General features: G+C 47.5%; 2 protein-coding genes across 2 annotated transcripts in view; both read left to right on the plus strand.

Moving 5' to 3' along the window:
- Nucleotides 1-11,498, plus strand: part of LOC107297570 (UPF0472 protein C16orf72) — a 34,010-nt gene extending 22,512 nt beyond the window's left edge. Inside the window, exon 4 of the mRNA XM_015826930.1 lies at nucleotides 11,119-11,498. Within this exon, the coding sequence (XP_015682416.1) occupies nucleotides 11,119-11,363 (245 nt within the window). The 3' untranslated portion in view covers nucleotides 11,364-11,498. The remainder of the gene's footprint in view (nucleotides 1-11,118) is intronic.
- A 7,024-nt stretch (nucleotides 11,499-18,522) lies between these two features.
- The window catches only part of TEKT4 (tektin 4), a 19,058-nt gene continuing 17,197 nt past the window's right edge, over nucleotides 18,523-20,383 (plus strand). The window contains exon 1 of the mRNA XM_015826933.1: nucleotides 18,523-19,136. Coding sequence (XP_015682419.1) covers nucleotides 18,603-19,136 — 534 coding nt within the window. The 5' untranslated portion in view covers nucleotides 18,523-18,602. The remainder of the gene's footprint in view (nucleotides 19,137-20,383) is intronic.

The following is a 20,383-nucleotide window of genomic DNA, read 5'->3' on the forward strand; positions in this document are numbered from 1 at the left end:
GGGGGGGATTTTATAGGGATTTTATAATTTTTCTAATACAGGTTATTTAATATATATTTTAATTTGGCTTTTAGATATTTATTGTATAGCTCTGTTTTTACTTACCTGTAAGCCGCCCTGAGTCCCTCGGGAGAAGGGCGGGGTATAAATTAAAGTAATAATAATAATAATTTATGACGGTCACAGTGTCCCAGGGTCATGTGAAGTGACCAAAACCTGCTGCAACCACCCAGCAGACGGGGGGGAATAAAAACCAAACACCCCCCACCCCACCCCCGCTGCCAATCCTCAACAGAAATGCTCACAACAATGAAAACCTCGGACAGGAGGAAGAGCGCCACCTGGTGGGCAGGCGTCTTGCTCGGCTGTGGCTTGGGGGGCACTTTTTTCAGTGCCATTGTAACTTCAAACAGTCACTAAGCGAAATGTTGTAAGTCGAGGACTATTTTATCACTTTTTTCCTTTTTTTTTTTTTTTTTTGGGTCATCAAGTTTTTGACACCTTGCTAGGCGACTGGTAGTACTCGGATATTGCCATATCCTAAAAGTGGTACGATGGGTGAAAAGGTTGAAAAGCCCTGATATAGACGCAGTTCCATTAAGGACTGAATGCGGTTGGTCAGTCAGTTGTGAATCCATCTGGTGGTGCCACTGTATATCCCACATAGTTCTATCTTGCCAAGAAGCAGAGTGTGGTCTACTTTAAAATTCCTTACTGAAGTCCAAGTATTCTATGACCAGGGCATTATCCTGATCCACTAATTTAGTCACTTTATCAAAGAAGGCAGTAAGGGTTGTCTGGCAATGATCTGTTTTTAACAAACACATGCTAGCTTCTTTTAATTGCTTTGTTCATTTCTAGATGCTCTCACAAATCCATGGCTTGATAGTCTTTTGCGGGATATTCCCAGGTATTGATGTGAAGCTGATTGGTCTGTATTTCTTGAATCCACTTTTTTCCAGTACAGGAGATGGAGAATCCACCAATGGGTTTTCTCTGTCTGCCTGCTCTTGAGACCAAGTAGCCAAACTTGACACGCCCCCTCTTGCTAGAGATCCAGTCTTAACTTGGTCTCAGCTCTTGACGACGTATCAGGTTTGGCTCTCAGCAGATAGCAGGTTAGATAACTTCATTGGTGAATTCTCCTTTCCTCAATATTTGGCTAAAACAATAATTTGGAACTCCCTTTCACAAATTTAACAAAATTCCCTAACTCAATTCGTGATTGAGGTGTGTGGGGTGGGGGGGGGAGGTCTTGCAGCCTTCCTGCTTCCAGTTCCCCAGGGCTCTGGGGAAAAGCTTCTAAGCAGGGGCTGTTTAGATCAGATCTCACATTCTTCCCTCCCTTTGTTCTTTCCGTTCTTGGTGCTACCGGGCACAATTCAGGCTGCAGGTCTGAAATTCAATTTTGAAGTCAGACCTTTGGGAATGTCCCAGGCAGCCAAAAACAGTCGCAGACGCCATTTTGGTTGCTGTTAAAGGCAACGAAGTTCATTTCAGCCTCGTCTTTTGCCTGCCGTTCGGAGGCAGCCTGACGGAGCAATTTCAGCTGTTTTGCCTGCCGTTCGGAGGCAATCTTACGGAGCGCATTTTCGGCGCAGCAGCTAGTGTTGCCTCCGCGATTGCCCCAGCACCAGGACCTAGATTCTGAGGCCGCGGAGCCCGTTCTCGGTGGAGGACGAGTCACGGCCGCCATTTTGGGGCCGCCGACAAGGACGTAGAGCCGTGAGCGGCCTTTTCTTCAGCGTTCCCAGCGCTCTGTCCCATCGGTGGCTCAGTTTCAATGGCCCCTTTTAGGACTTTAATTTACAATTTCGCTGTTCTCCTCTGGGCGTAAATTGCAAGATCGCCTTTTATTGACCGCCATTTTAAACGCCATGTGGGGGCCTCTTTAGGCCCAACGAGGCCTACTCACAGTGGTTGGGCCGCCATTTTGAACGCCACGTGGGGGCTTCTTTAGGCCCAATGAGGCTTACCCACAGTAGTTGGCCTGACCTAGGCCGCATCTGGGGTGGGTCGCTCTTATCACTCCTCACCTTCTGCAATTCAAATACAAATTGCGTAGCCACCAATTGAGCCTGATCCTCCCTCGAAGGACCCCTTATTTCCTCTCAGGCCCTCTGCGCCCTCTTGGGAATTTTTTTCTTTTTTGATGGTGCACATTTACTGGCCACCTAAGGCCTCCAAGCGGAGCCCAGAGCGGGTCCCCAACCATGCCTTCGGCATCTGACTCAATTGCCGTGTCCAAAGCCCAGATAGAATTATTTTCTGGTCAGGGGAACAGTCTTGTTACTTGTTCCAATTTCGCTTCCGCCAACTGCTTGCCTGCCAGAGCTTCGTTCTCAGTTTCCTGAGACTGGTCAACCAGGATGGAGGACTCAACGTTGCCACAACCCATGAGCACTGCCTCCCCATCCTCTAGTTAACGGCCGGCACAAATCCTCTGAACAGGAGGCAAGCTCAAATCTAAGGCCAAGACCACGCTCAAGAAGCCTTCCAAGTTGGCGGAAAAGCAAGCCAGCCGTAGGCACCAGGCTCTGGAGAAGGAGTTCTCCAGAGTGCAGAGGCAGGCCGGACTGGAAACGGATCAAATGGCAGCTCCTGAATTTGACCTTCCTTTACGTCCTTCAATTTCAGCCCAAGGGGTGTGGTCTCTCTCAGGGACGCCTACCACACTCAGCTCCCCTTCTGTATTGACTCAACAGACAACAACTGCTCCAGGCTCAGCCACAGAGGCCACCTTCACTCCTACGGCCGCAGGACTCAGGGATCCGGACATCGGAGACATTTTCTCCAACGGCCGTCTTGAGGCCTTACTATCCAAGGTTGTGGACCGCGCCCTCGCGGAAAGATCCTTTCATTTGTCTGGTCAAGGGGCTTCCACATCGACCATGCCACCGTATGTTCCCTCCACGGGGTTTCCTGTTCTCCAGGAACTCACATCTCCTGTACACTACTCCATGAGCGGATACTCATCTCCGTAAGGTGAGGAGCAGCCGGAATTTAATCTGAGGAGGAGGAACTTCCACCTGAACCCTCCCCATCGGGAGGCCTTTTCAATCCAGCCCTTTTTCTTCCCCTACTCTGCAAGGCCACATCAACGGCAAACATAGGGTCCGATCAGTTCCCTCAGCCGCAGGCAACTTCAGAATCTAGTCCAAATCCCATATTTTTTGAGACGGTGGCAGCCCAACATCACGTTCCATGTCCCTCTATCTTTCTCAAAGGGATCAAAAAACATTGGGTCTCCCCTTCCTCCTTCCTTTCCGTAAGCGGGTCTGACAAAAAGATCTTCAGTACCTCCACAGACCTCACTGATGCCCTGGAGGTCCCCAAGGTTGATGAAGCCTGGACCCCTCTGGTATCCCAGACCTCGGTCGCCGGAGACATGTTGGAAGCGCTTAAAGCGGACGACAAAAAAAATGGGACCAGACCTTTCGGAAGACCCATCAATCAGCAGCATGGGTGATTAAAACGGCCACTTGTGCGTCCTTTTTTGTGCGTACCACCCTTTTATGGCTGCGTCAGCTTCAGGCCAGGGTCCCTGCTGAGGACATTAGGACCCATCAGGACCTAAACAAAATGGTGGCGGCCACTGAGTACGCTGCGGACGCAACACTCCAGTCGGCCAACTTTGCTTCTAGGCCTCTGGCATCCAACATTACAGCCAGGAGGATGCTTTGGCTGAAACAGTGGCAGGCTGACGCCAAAGCCAAATGGCGTCTTGCGACTGCTCCGTATCTGGGCAATAATCTTTTTGGGGAGGCCCTGGCCCCGTACCTTGTGGAGAACAAGGACAAGTGGAAGGTCATGGCCCATTTGAACAAACGGGCCGACAAACGTCCAGCTCCCTTTTTCTGCAGGCAGTCCTTTCGGCCAGCTGCAGGCCCATCAGTCTCTCAGCCTTCCCGCTCATACACACCCAGACAGGATAGGCCGTACGACCGTCCGTATGACAGGTCGGGCTTTCGGTCCAGACAGAGTCAATCTAAGCCATTTTGAGGGGCAAGACGCCCCTACAGGAGGTCCAAGTGACTCTTACACTGCACTTCCCATCGGGGGAAGGCTGGCCCACTTCTTCCATCAGTGGGAACTCACTTCCACGGACACCTGGATCTTACAAACTGTCCAGTTTGGTCTGTCCCTGGAATTTCTGGCCAGTCCCCCGGACCGATTCATCACCTGTTCCGTTTCCCGGGATCCACTCAAACAAGGACTCATGCAGGAGGCCATTCAACATCTTCTAGAGATTCAGGCCATAGAGCCGGTACCACCGGACCACAAAGGAGGGGGATTATACTCCATCCTCTTTGTGGTCCCCAAGGCCTCAGGGGGATGGAGAACGATCTTGGACCTCAAGGGTCTAAACTATTACATCACTTACAAAAAGTTTAAGATGCAATCACTCCAGTCCATCCTGGGGGGCATCAGACAAGGAGACTTCCTCGCGTCAATAGACCTCACGGAAGCGTACCTCCACATTCCCATCCATCCAGCTCACCGACGGTTTCTCAGGTTCTGTTACAGGGGCAGGCATTTCCAGTACAAGGCCCTTCCTTTCGGCCTCTCCTTGGCACCCAGGGTGTTCACCAAGATCCTGGCCATACTAGCCGCCCACTTGAGGAAGGTACCGATATGCGTCCAGTGTTACCTGGACGACATCCTGATCCAAGCGTCATCCTTCCAGACAGCTCAGGAGGACCTGAAACTCACCATTCAGGTCCTCCAACAATATGGTTTCTCGGTCAGTTTCCAAAAAAGCCAGACGGTTCCCTCATCCAGGCTTCCGCACCTGGAAGCCGTCATAGACACCACAAACTGCATGGTCTATCTCTCCCAGGAGCGAGTGATCAGCATCAGGGGCCTGGCCCGTCGGGTGTACAGGGACCGTCCCGTCCCACTGGTCCTACTCTCCCAACTGTTGGGAAAGATGGTCTTTTGCATAGCCATAGTTCCCTGGGCCAGGCTCCATTTGCGGGACCTCCAATGGTTCCTCCTACCATTTCAGCGGGTGAATGCCAGCGCTTCCAACCGCCAGGTCAGGGTCCCGGTTCATATTCTCAGGTCTCTGCGCTGGTGGTTCTCACAAGCGGTGACCAAGGGATCGCCCTTCAAGGAACCGGATCACATCACCATTACGACGGACGCCAGTCTATTTGGTTGGGGAGCCCATCTACAGTCTCAGTTTGCGCAGGGCCGTTGGTCCCACGCCGACTTGAGGCACAACATCAATTGGCTGGAGCTCAGGGCCATCCACTTAGTTCTTCGCCAGTTCAGACATCAGATCAGGGGACGTCACGTTCTGATCCTTACGGACAACGTGGCATCCAAGGCACACGTCAATCGTCAGGGGGGCACCAGGTCCAGGGTCCTCATGTCCGAGGCACGGCTCCTGGGTTCCTGGGCAGAGTCCAACCTGGCCTCTCTCAGGGCCGAACACATCTTAGGGGTCGAGAACCAGCAGGCAGACTTTTTGAGTCGCTCCACGGTGGATCCCTCGGAGTGGGGGTTGCATCCGGATCTGTTTTCTGAGACCTCTCACAGGTTTGGCCATCCGATCCTCGACCTGTTTGTGTCGTCAACCAATGCCCAGCTCCCCAGGTACTACTCCCGCTATTTTCTTTCAGGGGCGGAGGGGACGGACGCCTTGCAAACTCCGTGGCCACAAGGTCTCCTCTATGCCTTCCCTCCCCTCCCGCTCATACCGGCGACCATCCGCAAACTGTTCCAGGAGCAGGCGGAAGTGATCCTCGTGGCCCCGTACTGGCCACAGAGGCCGTGGTTTGCCGACTTGGTGAATCTCTCCCGGTCTCCTCCATGGAAGATCCCTCCACATCGTGTATCCTTACACCAGGGGACCCTCCAACACCCGGACCCTCAATGGTTACAGTTGACCGTCTGGCGCTTGAGCGCAGCATCATGACACAAGAATTATTTTCCCCCACGCAATTACCATGATTCAGGCTTCTCGTTGCCCAGCGACCAATCGCATCTATGATTCTACTTGGAAAAATCTTTGTCATTGGTGTAGAAGGCGACAACTGGATGTCTACAAATTGACTATCCCTCAGATCGTAGATTATCTTCTGGATGGTCTGGACAGGGGCCTGGCCCCTGCGACTATTCGCAGACAGGTGGCGGCCCTGTCAACATTACTACTTGCACGGATTCAGTTCCCTTAGGTCACCATCCTAGGATTCGTGCCTTCATCAAGGGTGTGTGCAACACCAGACCTCCCGTGGTACACAGGTACCCCTCTTGGGAATTGCCTCGTGTGCTTCGTGCTCTGACAAAACCACCTTTTGAACCTATAGCGACCATTTGACCTGCATCGCGGAGGCGTACCAGTCCTCTTCCCTGCCAGCTCCAAGTCATCTTACTGCCCATTCTACTCGCAGTGCTGCGACCTCGGCGGCATGGGCCACTCAGGCGTCCATCGAGGAGATTTGCAGGGCTGCGACATGGTCCTCGCCCTCCCCGTTTGTCCGCCATTACAGAATTGACCGCTTCGCTTCTGCGGACGCTTTCTTTGGTCGGAGGGTCCTTCAGCAGGTGGTCTCCGGGGACGTTGTTCCGGCCTTATCTGTTTCCCACCCATCGGGACAGTGAGGCTTTGGTATGTCCCATTGGTGGATTCTCCATCTCATGTACTGGAGGCGTTGTCTTACCTGAACGCCTTTTCTCAGTACGGAGATGGAGAATCCACACCCACCCTTTAGGTCAGTTAGGCTGAATTTAAGGGATTGAGAGCCAACACCTCGTCCACCTTCAGCCACTTTCGCTCTAGCTAGAGACTGGATCTCTAGCAAGAGGGGGCGTGTCAGATTTGGCTACTTGGTCTCAAGAGCAGGCAGACAGAGAAAACCCATTGGTGGATTCTCCATCTCCTTACTGAGAAAAGGCGTTCAGGTAAGACAACGCCCCTTTTCCCTTTTATAGATTGGAACCACATCAGTTCTTTTTCAGTCCTCTGGCAGTTCTCCTGTGTTCCAGGAGCTTTGAAAGATTCTGTTTAGTGGTTCTGAGATCACGTCTGCTAGCTCCTTCAGATGTAATCCTTGTGGTTCTGGTATTTGAACTCATCTAGAGTGGATAGGTGTTTTGTTACCTATTTCTTGCCTATTTTGACCTGCATTCCTGTTCTGTCTCCCACTGTGCTGCTTTTGGTAGGTTGGGCTAATGTTCTTTTTGTGTGAAGACAGATGCAAAGAAGAAATTAAAAAGAAGTCTCCTTGCTGCCTGTCTCCACCTTGCCATCGTCTCCCATTAGTGGACCAATCATATCTTTGACTTTTTCTTGTTCCTTACATGTTGAAAGAAACTTTTTTGGGGGGTTATTTCTTGTATTTCTCAGTTCATTCTGAGCGTTAGTTTTCCTGACTCCGTTGTTGCAGATTTGGGCTATTCGCTGGCATTCTGCTCTAGTTATGTGGCCTTCTTACTTGGTTCCCAAACGGTATAGAAAAGCTGATTGTGCCAAGAGCTTCCTATTCCAGAATCGGGACTTCTTGAAAGCAATCTGCAAGGAGTTGATTCTAGTAGTTTTGTTTGCCCTTGTAAGTGATCTAAATGTCCATGGAGATTCTCAATCATCCAGGTCATGGTTGTCCCAAAGATGCTTTTTTCCCCAAAAGGCAACTGGGCTTTTTGCTTCTCATTCCAAGAACTGAAGAAGCTTTTTGGATGAGAAGCGTAACATAAAAAAAAAAGTCCAGTTGCCTTTTGGAAAAAAGCACTTTTGGGACTAGCAAGTGACTTCTGAAGGGCTTCTGCTGGCTATCTGGCAAATTTCTTAGAGAGGTTGAGCTAAGTTGGAGAAGGAAGGATATCCTGAAGCATCTGGTTTTATTCCTGCACCTTGGCTAAGCCTTGGGATGGGGTGGGGGAGGCTGGGAAGGGTATTTCCAGAGTAAGTAATTTTATTACCATTTTCCTTTATACAGCTCTAATACATATTCAGCAGACTGTATCATTTTTATATACTTTGAATCAACATTCTATACCATGTATACACTATGTACATTCAATATCTAACTCACAATAACCTTATGTATGTTTCCATTTTTTGTTTCTATTATCTATCCATGTATACCATTTTCCCCAAACCGCGTAAAATTCCGAATCGTCTTTTTCTTTTAGTTCTAAAGTGAGTTTATCCATTTCGGCACATTCATATATCTTCTGAATGATCAATCCCTCTGGTGGTATATTGCGTTCCTTCCAGTATTGCGCGAACGCAATTCTTGCCGCAGTTAATATGTGTAGAATCAAAATATCTTATTTTCCTGTCAAATTTCTTTTTTAAGTATTCCCAGGAGAAATGTTTCCGGGTTTAGTTCTGTTTGGCATTTTGTTAGCTCTAGTATTTCCAGAGTAAAGCCAATCCTTTAGCCTCTGGGTAAGCAGAACACAGCTGATATGGATGTGAAGAGAACCTAAGTCTGGATAAATTCTGTTTTTAGGTATCACAGATTGTACAACCATGTCCAGTTAACTGGATGACAAAGTTTGCTAAGAAGGGTGACAAAACCTGAACCCCCTTTTCCACATGTGCATTTAGACCTGTATGTTTGAGCAAATGTCCTAGCTCAGGGGTAGGCAACCTTGGCTCTTTTATGACTCGTGGACTTCAACTCCCAGAATTCCTGAGCCAGCACGGCTGGCTCAGGAATTCTGGGAGTTGAAGTCCACGAGTCATAAAAGAGCCAAGATTGCCTACCCTGCCCTAGCTGAAGAACTAGTGAAATATACTTCAATTCTCAATATCCTACATAGCCAAGAGGTAGAGGAACTGCCTTTTCCCCCCAGTTTTCCCAGAACTGGCTTACTGAACGGGAAAGCTAGAAAAAAGGAAAAAAAAGGCATTGACAAGGATGACTTCCATGATTTAACCCTTTTGTGGACATAGTTTGGAATACAGGCAGTCCTTGACTTACCAAAGTTCATTTAGTGACCATTCCAAGTTACAACAGCACTGAAAAAAGTGACTTATGGCTGTTTTTCACACTTACGACCGTTGCAGCATACCCATGGTTCACGGGATCAAAATTCAGATGCCTGGCTGCTGACTCGTATTTATGACGGTCGCAGTGTCCTGAGGTCACGTGATCCCCTTTTGTGACCTTCTGACAAGCACAGTCAATGGGGAAGCCAGATTCATTGAACGACCGTGTTACTAACTTAACAACTGCAGTGATCCACTTAACAACCGTGGCAAGAAAGGTTATAAAACGGGGCAAAATTCACTGAACAGCTGTCGCTGAGCTACAGAACGTTTGTATTCAATTGTGGTCGTAAGCCAAGGACTACCTATATCTTTTTCCTAGAGAAGGTTGGCTTGACGGCAAGAGGAGGGGTGCCTTTCTGAACAGATCCCCAGGGAATCTGTGGGGCACTTCCATAACCCTCTGCAGCCGTGTTCCCAAATTCTAATGAGGATGCCTGTAGTTGACCATTTGCAGCCTGCTCGGCACCCAAGAGCTCGGAGTAAGCCCGGTGTTCTCCCGTGAGGGGTCCAGACCTGCCATCTGTGCTCAAGTTGCCTCCAGTAGGAAGAGCTGCGACTTTTATAAGCATCCCAAACTGTAGATGAGTCACCGGTTACGTAGCCCAGGTCAGCTTGTGGATTCACATTAATGTAGATGTGGAGGGAAAATGGGCATCTTTCCTTTTTTAATAATAATAATAATAATAATAATAATAATAATAATAATAATAATAATAATAATAATAATAATAATANATAGTCATAGAAAATGATAAAATTAAACTGCTCTGGGACTTCAGAATTCAAACAGACAAGCACCTGCAACATAACACCCCAGACTTAACAATTGTCAATAAGAAAGACAAAAAAGTCTGGATAGTGGACGTGGCAGTGCCTGGAGACAGCAGAATAGACGAGAAAGAACTGGAGAAGATAACAAAATACAAAGACCTACAAATAGAAATAGAAAGACTGTGGCAAAAGCAAGCAAGGGTAGTACCAATAGTCATAGGCGCCTTGGATGCAATCCCAAAACAACTTGAGCACTACTTGAACACCATCGGCATTGACAAATTCACCATTAGTCAATTGCAAAAGGCGGCCTTACTAGGAACTGCTTTCATCCTGCGACGATATCTGTAATACCATCAAACATCCACATCTGCCTATCCCAGGTCCTTGGGAAGGACTCAATAGGAAGACAAAATGCCAAATCCAGTCTGAACATCTGGCTGACTGTGCGATGATCCATAATAATAATAATAATAATAATAATAATAATAATAATAATAATAATAATAATAATAATAATAAAGTTGGAAGGGACCTTGGAGGTCATCTAGTCCAACCCCCTGCTCAGGCAGGAAACCCTATACCAGTGATGGTGAACCTTTTAGAGACCGAGTGCCCAAACCGCAACCCAAAACCCACTTATTTATCACAAAGTGCCAGGGCTGCATCAGCATTGTGGTGCCCTCATGGGGGGGGGGCAGGGAGGTGCCTCTGAGTGTCGCCTCTGGCATGCAAAACCCGGGGGTGCAAAAACGGGCCACCGTGCTGCAAGGTGCAAAAACGGCCATGCTGTGGGGTGCAGATACAAGGTGCTGCACCATGCAAGAACGGGGCAGGGCTAGTGAGTATCATGCAGGCACTAGCCCCGCCCCATTTGCAGCACGTGTGTGCTTGTGACCCCATGCCCCTCCCTTTTCTTCCAGTCCACCAATCAACAATGGTTGGTGACCTCTGCTCTACCACCTCTACTCGAGCTTGCTAGTTGGCCGCTTCATCTCCTTTGTGCTGGGTGGGGCTCCTCCTGGTGGCAGTGGTGGCCTGATGCACCTGCTGCTGGTGGCGGTGGCACGTGTGCCAACAGAGAGGGCTCTGAGTGCCGCCTGTGGCACGCGTGCCATGGGTTCGCCACCACTGCCCTATACCATTTCGGACAAATGGCTGTCCAGTCTCTTCTTAAAAACTTCCAGTGTTGGAGCATTCACCGCTTCTGGAGGCAGGTTGTTCCACTGGAGGCAGGTTTTTCCAGCCTTTCACCCCCTTGGCATGCCCGCCCGGCTTCACGGATGACCCTGGCTCCCAGACCGTCTTAATGCCTTCCTTCTTTCCTTTTCCCCTTGCAGGTCTCAGCGGTGCGATGGCCAGCATCAGCGTTCGCTCGAGCACCCCGGGCTCCCCCACTCATGTGAGCAGCGGCTCCAACGGGAGCCGAAGGAGAAACGGACTCCATGATGTTGACTTGAACACTTTCATATCTGAAGAAATGGCGCTCCACTTGGACAATGGTGGAACTAGGAAGCGTACCTCAGCCCAGTGCGGTGATGGCATTACGGACTCCCCAACCCATAAACGCAACCGTATGATCTAAATGACAACCTTGTTTTCACCCTCCCCTCTTCCCCGCCCGCCCCTTTGCTCAAAAGCCCACTGGTGCTCATCCGCCCACTGGGAAAACGAATTTGAGGCTCTCTCTTCTTGAGTCACACAAAAATTGCCATTAAAAAAAAGAATACATCCTGAGGGTAGTAACACTCCTCTCAATCCTCTATGGCTTTCCTCAGAGTAGATTCTTTAGAAGAGGATTCCCAACATTTCTAGTAGCTAGCAAGCTCATCGCAGGTAGATTACACATCCATTCCAAGGCTAAAAGTGACCTTACATGTACTCTTAAAGGGAAGAAAGGAAATATCAGACATTTATTTGATTATAGATTGCTTTTTGTCCTTTATTTCTTGAATGTGTTTAAATATTTGCTTCAACAGTATTGCCACTTTTGACAACAATATCAACACCATGACTTGGCAAGTAAGACCCACATGCTTCCTTTAGAGAGAATATATATGTATATGTATATATATATACACACACACACGTATATATATATTCTTAAATATATTAATATTTTCCTTTTAAAGCCTACTAGACACATAATTTTCTATTTAAATAAGTGTGCAAATTACAAAGCCGGGAGGTGATGTAAACAGATTTCCCTGGTGATGATGCAGCAGAGACTAAGTCGTTACAAAAAGGCTGTTTGTTGGGGTTGTGTGTGTGTGAACTCTTAAGGCAGCTGCCCCAGGCCCTCCTCTCCCCCCCCCCCCCGGCCCCAGGAATTTCTGCTGGGAAGGTTTTGAATCAATTGCTTAAGTCACCCAGCAGAGTATTTGGATTGTCAGAGGAATGTGTTTTGTCACTGGGAGGACATGTAATTTTTATTTATATAGGTATGTAACTTACACTTCCTCAGTGTGCAGGGAGAAAACTGGGTGGTTAGGAAATGTATTTTTTTTTTAAAGGGTTTTGGCCTCGGCGTCTTCCCATCATGATGGGGGTGAGGTTTGAGCTGCTGTTTAAAGGCAGGAGCACCAGTGTCTCGGGCACCATTATTTCCTTGGTCATTTGGGTGAGATGGATGGTGAGCCTCTTGTGCCCTGAGGGGAAGACCCCTTTCGGGTGGCCTCAGTGCCCAAGGGCTGCAAAGCTAAGCGACCCCCAGCGTTGTGGTTGAGCTGGCCAAGCATTCAGTTGGTGCAGCAAAAAGGTGCCCACCATTTTCGAGACAGGTATGTGACATACCTACCCAGTGAGCCACCACTGGGAAAGGTGCAAAAAGGGTTGGGGTCCGGACACGAGGGGCTGCTCCACCTGGGGTCCAAACTCCCCTCCCCTCCCAACAAACTTCAACGCGCAGCCCTTTTTTCTGTAGCCCCAGAGATCTGTCGTATTATTATTATTATCAATGGAAAGGGATAGTAATAACTCACCCGCTAGCAATGGGGACTTTGAAAATGGTAGGGTAGCCTTCCCTGTTCTGGTGCCCACTGGGTGTGTTTGGCTACAGCCCCTTCATCCCTCGCCTTCTGTGGAGTTTCTGGCTGAGGAGGATTGGATCGCTAGTCTGCCTTGACTGCAGAAGGGCAGTTGCAGTGTTTCAGAATAGCCTTGGAGCCAGATTCCAGTTGAATGTTGCTTGACTGGGCAGCAAAATACACTGTAGGATCCTTAGTTTAGAGCAGGGGTCCTCAACCTGGGCCACTTTAAGACTTGTGGACTTCAACTCCCAGAATTCCTCAGCCAGCTTTGCTGGCTGAGGAATTCTGGGAATTGAAGTCCACAAGTCTTAAAGTGGCCCAAGTTGAGGACCCCTGGTTTAGAGCCTCTTCATGTCCCATCAGTCAGATGTTTTCCCCAGATCTCTCGTCTCTCCCGATGCGTTCTGTTTCTCTTAATTTGGGAGTGGTTGTGTCAAATCCATGGAGGTCTATCCAAGCAGCAGAAGTCCTTGCAATTTGGGGGTGGGTGGGTGGGATTGATTCAGGAGGGACTCAGGCAGCAGTAAGGGGCCTTTTGAATTGTGCACCCTTGTTTTTTGCCTTTGAAAAATGCAACGTGAAGCATACTCCAACGTAAAAGGCCACGGATATTCTCTGGGAGAAGCATATCTATTCTCATTTACTTTGTGGAGCTTTTTAAAAACACCGCTAATTGCATCTTAAACAGCTAAAAATGACCTGTCACGAAACGATGGGAATTTAACATTAATTCCAGCCTCAAGTCTCAGGTTGCATTATCTTTTTAGATGTTCTTTTTTTTTAAAAAAAAGATTGCCAATGTCAAGTGCAGCTCATGGATGGCTTATTGACTTAATGAGAATCCAGACTGCAGATTGTCTGTGTGGCATGGTTCTTTCTGGTTTAAACAAGCATTTCTCTTTCGAGAATTAAGCACTTAATGTTTGTGGGTGCAGGATTAAGACTGTTGCAAAATGATAAAATATTCTGCCAAAAAACAAACACAAAGTAGTACTTCAAATGAAATTGTAACTGAAAAACTCAACTAGTGAGCAGAGCCGTCTAATACTCAGAAAGAAGGAATTGGCCTGGAATGGAGAAATAGGAAACAAGGACTTGGGCCACTGATGAACGCACAGACTCCTTGATTTATAAACCATCGGTGCACTGAATGAGTATGGAGCTTTGCTGAGGTTTTTGGTCCGTGGTTTCTCCAAAGTAGTTACGAGCCCAGCCCAAAATGCTAGATGAGGAAGTTAAGATTGCTTCCCAGTTAGACTGAAAAAAAAAAAAGAACAGAGCATGTAGCTCTCCATGTGTGGAATTTATCCCCCCCCCCTTTCCCTCTTACCAATTAGACTAGAGTAATTCTTCTGTGCTTTGAAGCTTTGCTTTCAGTCTAGCTCCTCTGAACAAAATTATTTGAGGATTTTAAAATTTTTGGTGCCATCTTTTTTGTTTTGGTAAAGAGAAAAAAACAGGCTTGGATAAGCCAGCTGTCCTTATAGTCTGTGTGCTTGTAAAGCTTAAACTTTTTACTTTCCTGCTTTTTTTAAAAAACAAACAAACACTATTTGCTGTCAAAATGTTCACTCTCCTGCCAAAATAATCATACTCGATTGCATGATGGCCCTCGTTGGAGAAGTGGGTTGTGTCACAAGCAGATTTCTTTAAAGCTCAGCCATGGAATTATCCCAGAGGGTCACTCCTTGATTGTGACTTTGGGAAGACTATAACTCTTATAAAACATACTTGTCTCATTCTGTTTTTCCCTGTAAACCAAACTTAACATGAATGTGGGGCAGATTTTACATATAGTGTATCCTGCATTGAAGCTGAGCTTGGCTTGCATATTACTAAAATTCAATTTTAAATATTAAAACACTTGAGCTATAGTGAAGTAATGCAAAGCTGATTCTTTCCCCCCCCCTCCACCCTCCTTTGTTTGAAATGGAATTCCTGCAAATCTTCAAATGTGACCTTGCTCTGCTGGAGAAATAGATACCTTTTTAAAACCGTAATAAAATTAAATAAAATAAACCAACACTTGCCTGCTTGTTTACTTTTTTTATTGTTGAGCTAGTCAGAGTGGATGGTCATTTGAGATCTGTCTGTAATATTTGGGGGCAGGGGCTGCGAGCTGCAATGGGTGGGGGTCACCTCACATGCCGGGGCTGGCATTTTACATGTTTTTCCTGGGTTGGTGGGGTGATAGCTTTCGTTGGGTGGCAGACCAGGTGCCAACTTGATTCTGGGGGAAAATCCAGTTGGAATGCATTTTAAAAAAAATTTCAACCTTGGCAGCCTGCAAAAAATCTGTCTGGAGTACAGGTAGTCCTTGACTTAACAACGGTTCGTTTAGTGACAGTTCAAAAGTTACAACGGCCCTGAAAGAAGTGACTTAATGACCGTTTTTCACACATCCATTGAAGCATCCCCATGGTCACGTGATCAAAATTCAGACGCTTGGCAACTGACTCATATTTACGAGGGGTTGTAGTGTCCCGGGGTCACGTGATCCTCTTTTGGCGATCTTCTGACAAGCAAAGTCAACGGAGAAGCCACAAGTCGTAAAACGGGGCCAAATTCATTTAACAAATGTCTGGCTTAGCAACAGAAATTTTGGGCTCAGGTGTGGCTGTAAGTCCAGGACTACTACCTGGACTACTACTACCCACTACCTGTACGATGGGAGCCTTGGCTAACCCAAGCAGGGCCAGTGGAGGAACTGAGACTTGGGGTCCCATCTACGCCTCTGGATGGAGCAGAAGGAGCTGCTGTGGGAGGGTAACCTTTGTGTGTGCTAGGAACGATTTTGGCATAGCCCAGGATTCCAGCAATCATCCTGGATCGAGATTTTAAAAGGGGTTGAATATCACAGCTCTGGTTTTCGCATACAGTACTGGGTAAATTGCATTATAAGCTAGGTGGCATTAAGAGCCAGAACACCTTCGGAAATGGAAGCACGATGCCCACCTTCAATGCATTTGAGCAGTTTCCAGGACTTGCACGGATGTGAACTCTGCTTTTTCAAAGAGCAATCATTTCACAGCGACCCTCCCTTGTGGGCAACGTAAAAGTAGCCTCTGAAAGTGGGAAGATGAGCCATATCAAATGGGTTTGTTATGACAATTGCTAGGATTGTGATTGTGATCCTTACAGACCTCCAGAAGCTAAGCAAGGTGGGAGCTGGCATGTTGGCTGAGGAACTCTGGGAGTTGAAGTCCCCCTATCTTACAGCTGCCACAGTTGCGAAACGCTGCTCAGGGGAGAGAGATCCTGCATATGATGTATATTTTATGCACATACATAAATACAGACATATTCACAGATCTTTAGAGCCAGGCATAAAACAATCACTGGGAGCTGAAGATGGAAACACAAAGACGTTCAGGAGACAGTTGAATGAGGGTGGAGAAGATGACATCTTGCTAGGACCTCTTGGAACAATCTGTTCTCAAAACTTTTCGGCAAAACTAAAAGTGCTCCCTGCTGAGCCCTTTACAGGCAGCTGCAAATCACATGGGTAAAAATACTAAGACAACTTTTGTGTGTGGCTTCCCTTAACATTTCCTCAACGTTTGCGGGGTTTTCTTTAGCAATAGCAGCAGCACTTAGGCTTACCTACCGCTTCACAGTGCTTTTACAGCCCTCTCTAAGCGGTTTACAGAGTCAGCATTTTGCCCCCCCAACCATCTGGGTCCTCATTTTACCGACCTCGGAAGGTTGGAAGGCTGAGTCAACCTTGAGCTGGTCAGGATCGAACTCCTGGCTGTGGGCCGAGTCAGCCTGCAATACTGCATACTCATCACTGCACCACCAGGGCTCTTAAGGTTGTCTTTCTACAGCTAATCCTCCACTTCCTACCACAACAGACTTAAGATTTCTGTTGCTAAGTGAGACATTTGTTAAGTGAATTTTGCCTCTTTTTACGACCTTTCTTGCCACAGTTAAGCGAATCACTGCAGTTAAGTTAGTAACACGGTGGGTAAACAAATCTGGCTTCCCCATTGATGTTGCTTGTCAGAAGATCGCAAAAGGGGATCACGTGACCCCAGGACACTGCAACCGTCATAAATACAAACCGGTTGCCAAGATCTGAATTTTGATCACGTGACCCTGGGGATGTTGCAACGGTTGTAAGTGTGAAAAACAGCCACAAGTCACTTTTTTTAAGTGCCAGTCACTAAACGAACTGTTGTGAGTCAAGGACTACCTGTATGTAGATTATAGTGATTTTGATTATGGCGACTTATTTTAGGAAGATAGCTTTTAAAGATGGCTTACCTAAATTTAATTAATAAACACCTACTTTCAATAATATTTAATGCTATTTCTTATTTTACCACCTGTTTATTAGTAAGAATATTCTTAGGCACTCACATTTCTAGGCTGAACCTAAGGAAATCTGCTTCTCTATAGCTGTATTGATTTGACAGGTACTCAAGATGTTAAAGGGAATTGCCAGCGAATGAAATGTCTAAATATCTGCAACTATCACAGGGCCTTGCAATTAGCCTCTTGGACAAGCTGTTTTACAGTGTTGCTTGGAGGATGTTGGCTTGTCTAGAAACTTAATAGGCAAACTGTAAAAGTAGAGATAGTATATGTTGACAACAATGTGAAATCACAGCTGCCAGTTCTTTATATCTGCCGTTGGTCTTCATAACACACCAAGTTCTTCCTAAGAACTTAGGATTTCGTAATGTTTTGGCATAGGATATGTGTGGATCCATGCCTTTTGCTATTTTTTTCCCCGTTATTCCCGCCATATTGCCTGGTCGCAGTTGACAGATGGAAATTTCCATGTCCTATGTTTCAGTCAATGTACCAATAACCACTGGGATCACCATAAATTTGGATTTATAATTTATAAACTTTCAACTTTGATTTTCAGATCTTAACACTTTCTGATCTTCTCCAGTTCTCTGCCTTCCATTCTACTACATGCCCTGGTATTGCCATTTCAATTATCCACGCTTTCTACTTTCCAACTGTAGTAAAATCTGGTGTGCTATGATTATCAGTTTGAATTTGGAAATCCTACAGCATTTTAACTTGCTCATCTTCTATTTTTTCAAGTATATGTTTCCACCTATTTTTCATTACTGGCATATGATAATTTTTGCAGATGTTCCAGTGAACCATTTTGATGACCGGGTGATGTTTTTGTTTATCATCAGTTTGTGCAATCTTTTTGCATGAGCTGAGTGATCTGTTTCTTCTGCTTTTTTTTTGCATAATCTCAACTTTGAATCATCTGATGATTTTTCAGTTCTGCCCTTGAGGGTGTATTATTATTATTGTAATAACATTACATTCCCTTTAAATGGCAGTGTGGATGAAGGATGCCCTTGTTATCCTTCTTTAGTTTTCAGTACAAGCAGGTCAATGTCTACATTTACTTTATCACTGTGCAATTATTTTTATCATGACAAGGCACAGCTTGGTTGCCCTAGTGCCCCAGTTTCTTGCCGCGCCCCTTGGGGGCTCGGTGTGAGTGTGTGTGTGTGTGCACTCTTGTGCACTCCTAGCTCTTTGTCCTTTCCAACTCTCTGAGTGATGAGGGATTACGTCACCTGTGTTGTGACTTCCCCTGCAGTTCATTGGCTTGTCGCCCGGGCAACAAGAGAACACCAAAGTTCAAAGGCTGGTCCGTTTCCTTGCAGCAGAGATCAGCTTGCTCATTGGCCAGGAGTGTTGCCCATAGCAACAGGAAGACGCTGATCAGAGCAACTTTTGTGGCAACCGAGCATCCCCGAGGCCCCTGAGCGAGCCGTGGAATTTCCTGGCCTGGCAAAGCTGCCACCGGAGTCATGTCTCAGCCTGCCGTGCTTCTCACCAAGGAGCCTGCTCCGCAGTGCGTCCCTGTCTCTGAGCTCCCCATGAAGGTTTACGAGCCGGCTCTGAACACCGGTCCCGATTCATCCAGCGGCTTGGCCACGGCTGGCTTCCGCACAGCCAAGTTCCTGCCCGAAGAATGGCACCAGAATAACTACACCCGATACCACGAGGCCTTTGCCGACCGCGACCACTCTGAGCGCTGCCGCCACGAGTCCCAGAACCTGGCCAATTACACGGCTGAGTTGTCCCAGCGCACCCAAGAGGACTCCACGGCTAAGGTGGGCCAGCGGCTCCAGGACATCCACTTCTGGAAGTCGGAGCTCCAGAGGGAGATAGAGGATCTGGTGGCTGAGACTGACCAGCTGGCAGCTCAGAAGCTGCGGCTGGAGCGAGCCATTGACGCCACCGAGCTCCCCTACAGCATTGCCACAGACAACCTGCAGTGCCGTGAGCGCCGGCAACATCCTGACCTGGTGAGGGACCAGGTGGAGGTAGAGCTGCTCAAGGTAAGGCCTTTCCTCCATAAATGCTACCCAGGTGCAGGGCTGTTTGCACGTTTTTGGAGTCAGGGAAGAACTTGAGCTGAGACTGGAGGTTCTGTTTGGCAGCACAAAAAGTCCCCAGTTTCTACTCTGGTATCTCCAGTCAAACTACAAAAGATCATTTGCCTGAAACCCTGGAGAACCCAAATTAGCCCACAGTCAGGTTCGCACAAAACAACTAGCCTGGGATCACATTATGGCTTGGAGGATGGTGTGAACCCAAGGCAGATGGGGCCTGTGCAACAAGTTGTGGTCAAAACCAATGTCACCTAGCACGATGCATCCAGGCAGAATAAGCAATGTTGACCTAGATCAGGGGTAGGCAACCTTGGCTCTTTTATGACTGGTGGACTTCAACTCCCAGAATTCCTGATCCAGCATGGCTCCGCTTGGAAACCTCTCCCTTTCCCCTCAGCATGGCTGGCTCAGGAATTCTGGGAGTTGAAGTCCCAGTCATGGAGGGGGCCATAGTTCCCCCATGCTGGCTCAGGAATTCTCAGCCATGCTGAGGGGAAAGGGAGAGGTTTCCAAGCTGAGCCATGCTGGCTCAGGAATTCTGGGAGTTGAAGTCCACCAGTCATAAAAGAACCAAGGCTGCCTACCCATGTACTAGGGGTCTTCAAACGTGGCCCTTTTATGACTCGTGGATTTCAACTCCCAGAATTCCTGAGCCAGCCATGCTGAGGGGAAAGGGAGAGGTTTCCAAGCTGAGCCATGCTGGCTCAGGAATTCTGGGAGTTGAAGTCCACCAGTCATAAAAGAGCCAAGGTTGCCTACCATTGACCTAGATGGACTCAACGCAGCATAACTAAATACCTCATTTGCTTTGCACCATATTTAGCCATGTGGAAGTGGACTTGCTACAGGATACATTCACAAATGACTCCATCTAGGAATATGGCTTGATGCTCTTGGGCGAGATCATTCTTGAATACATCCTGTTTTCCACCTTGCCTGTAAAAAATAGCTAGGAAACCTGTGGATTTTTACATGTGTGCATTTTTTTAAAAAAGGCCTAGGGACTCACTATGTGATGGGAGCAGCTAATATCCGCCCTCATAATCAAAACGTAGCTGCTCCTTTGCTGGACTGGTGCTTTGGGGAAAGAGCCAGCCTGCTTCTCTTGGGGATAGGATAAAGTTGGAATTATTAAACCAGACGTTCTCCCGCTGGAAACTCCACCCACCATGAATAAGACAAGTCAGCAGTGG

The sequence above is a fragment of the Protobothrops mucrosquamatus genome, unplaced genomic scaffold (genome assembly GCF_001527695.2).
Source record: "Protobothrops mucrosquamatus isolate PMUCROS unplaced genomic scaffold, P.Mucros_1.0 scaffold3388, whole genome shotgun sequence".
In the NCBI taxonomy this organism is placed as follows: domain Eukaryota; kingdom Metazoa; phylum Chordata; class Lepidosauria; order Squamata; family Viperidae; genus Protobothrops; species Protobothrops mucrosquamatus.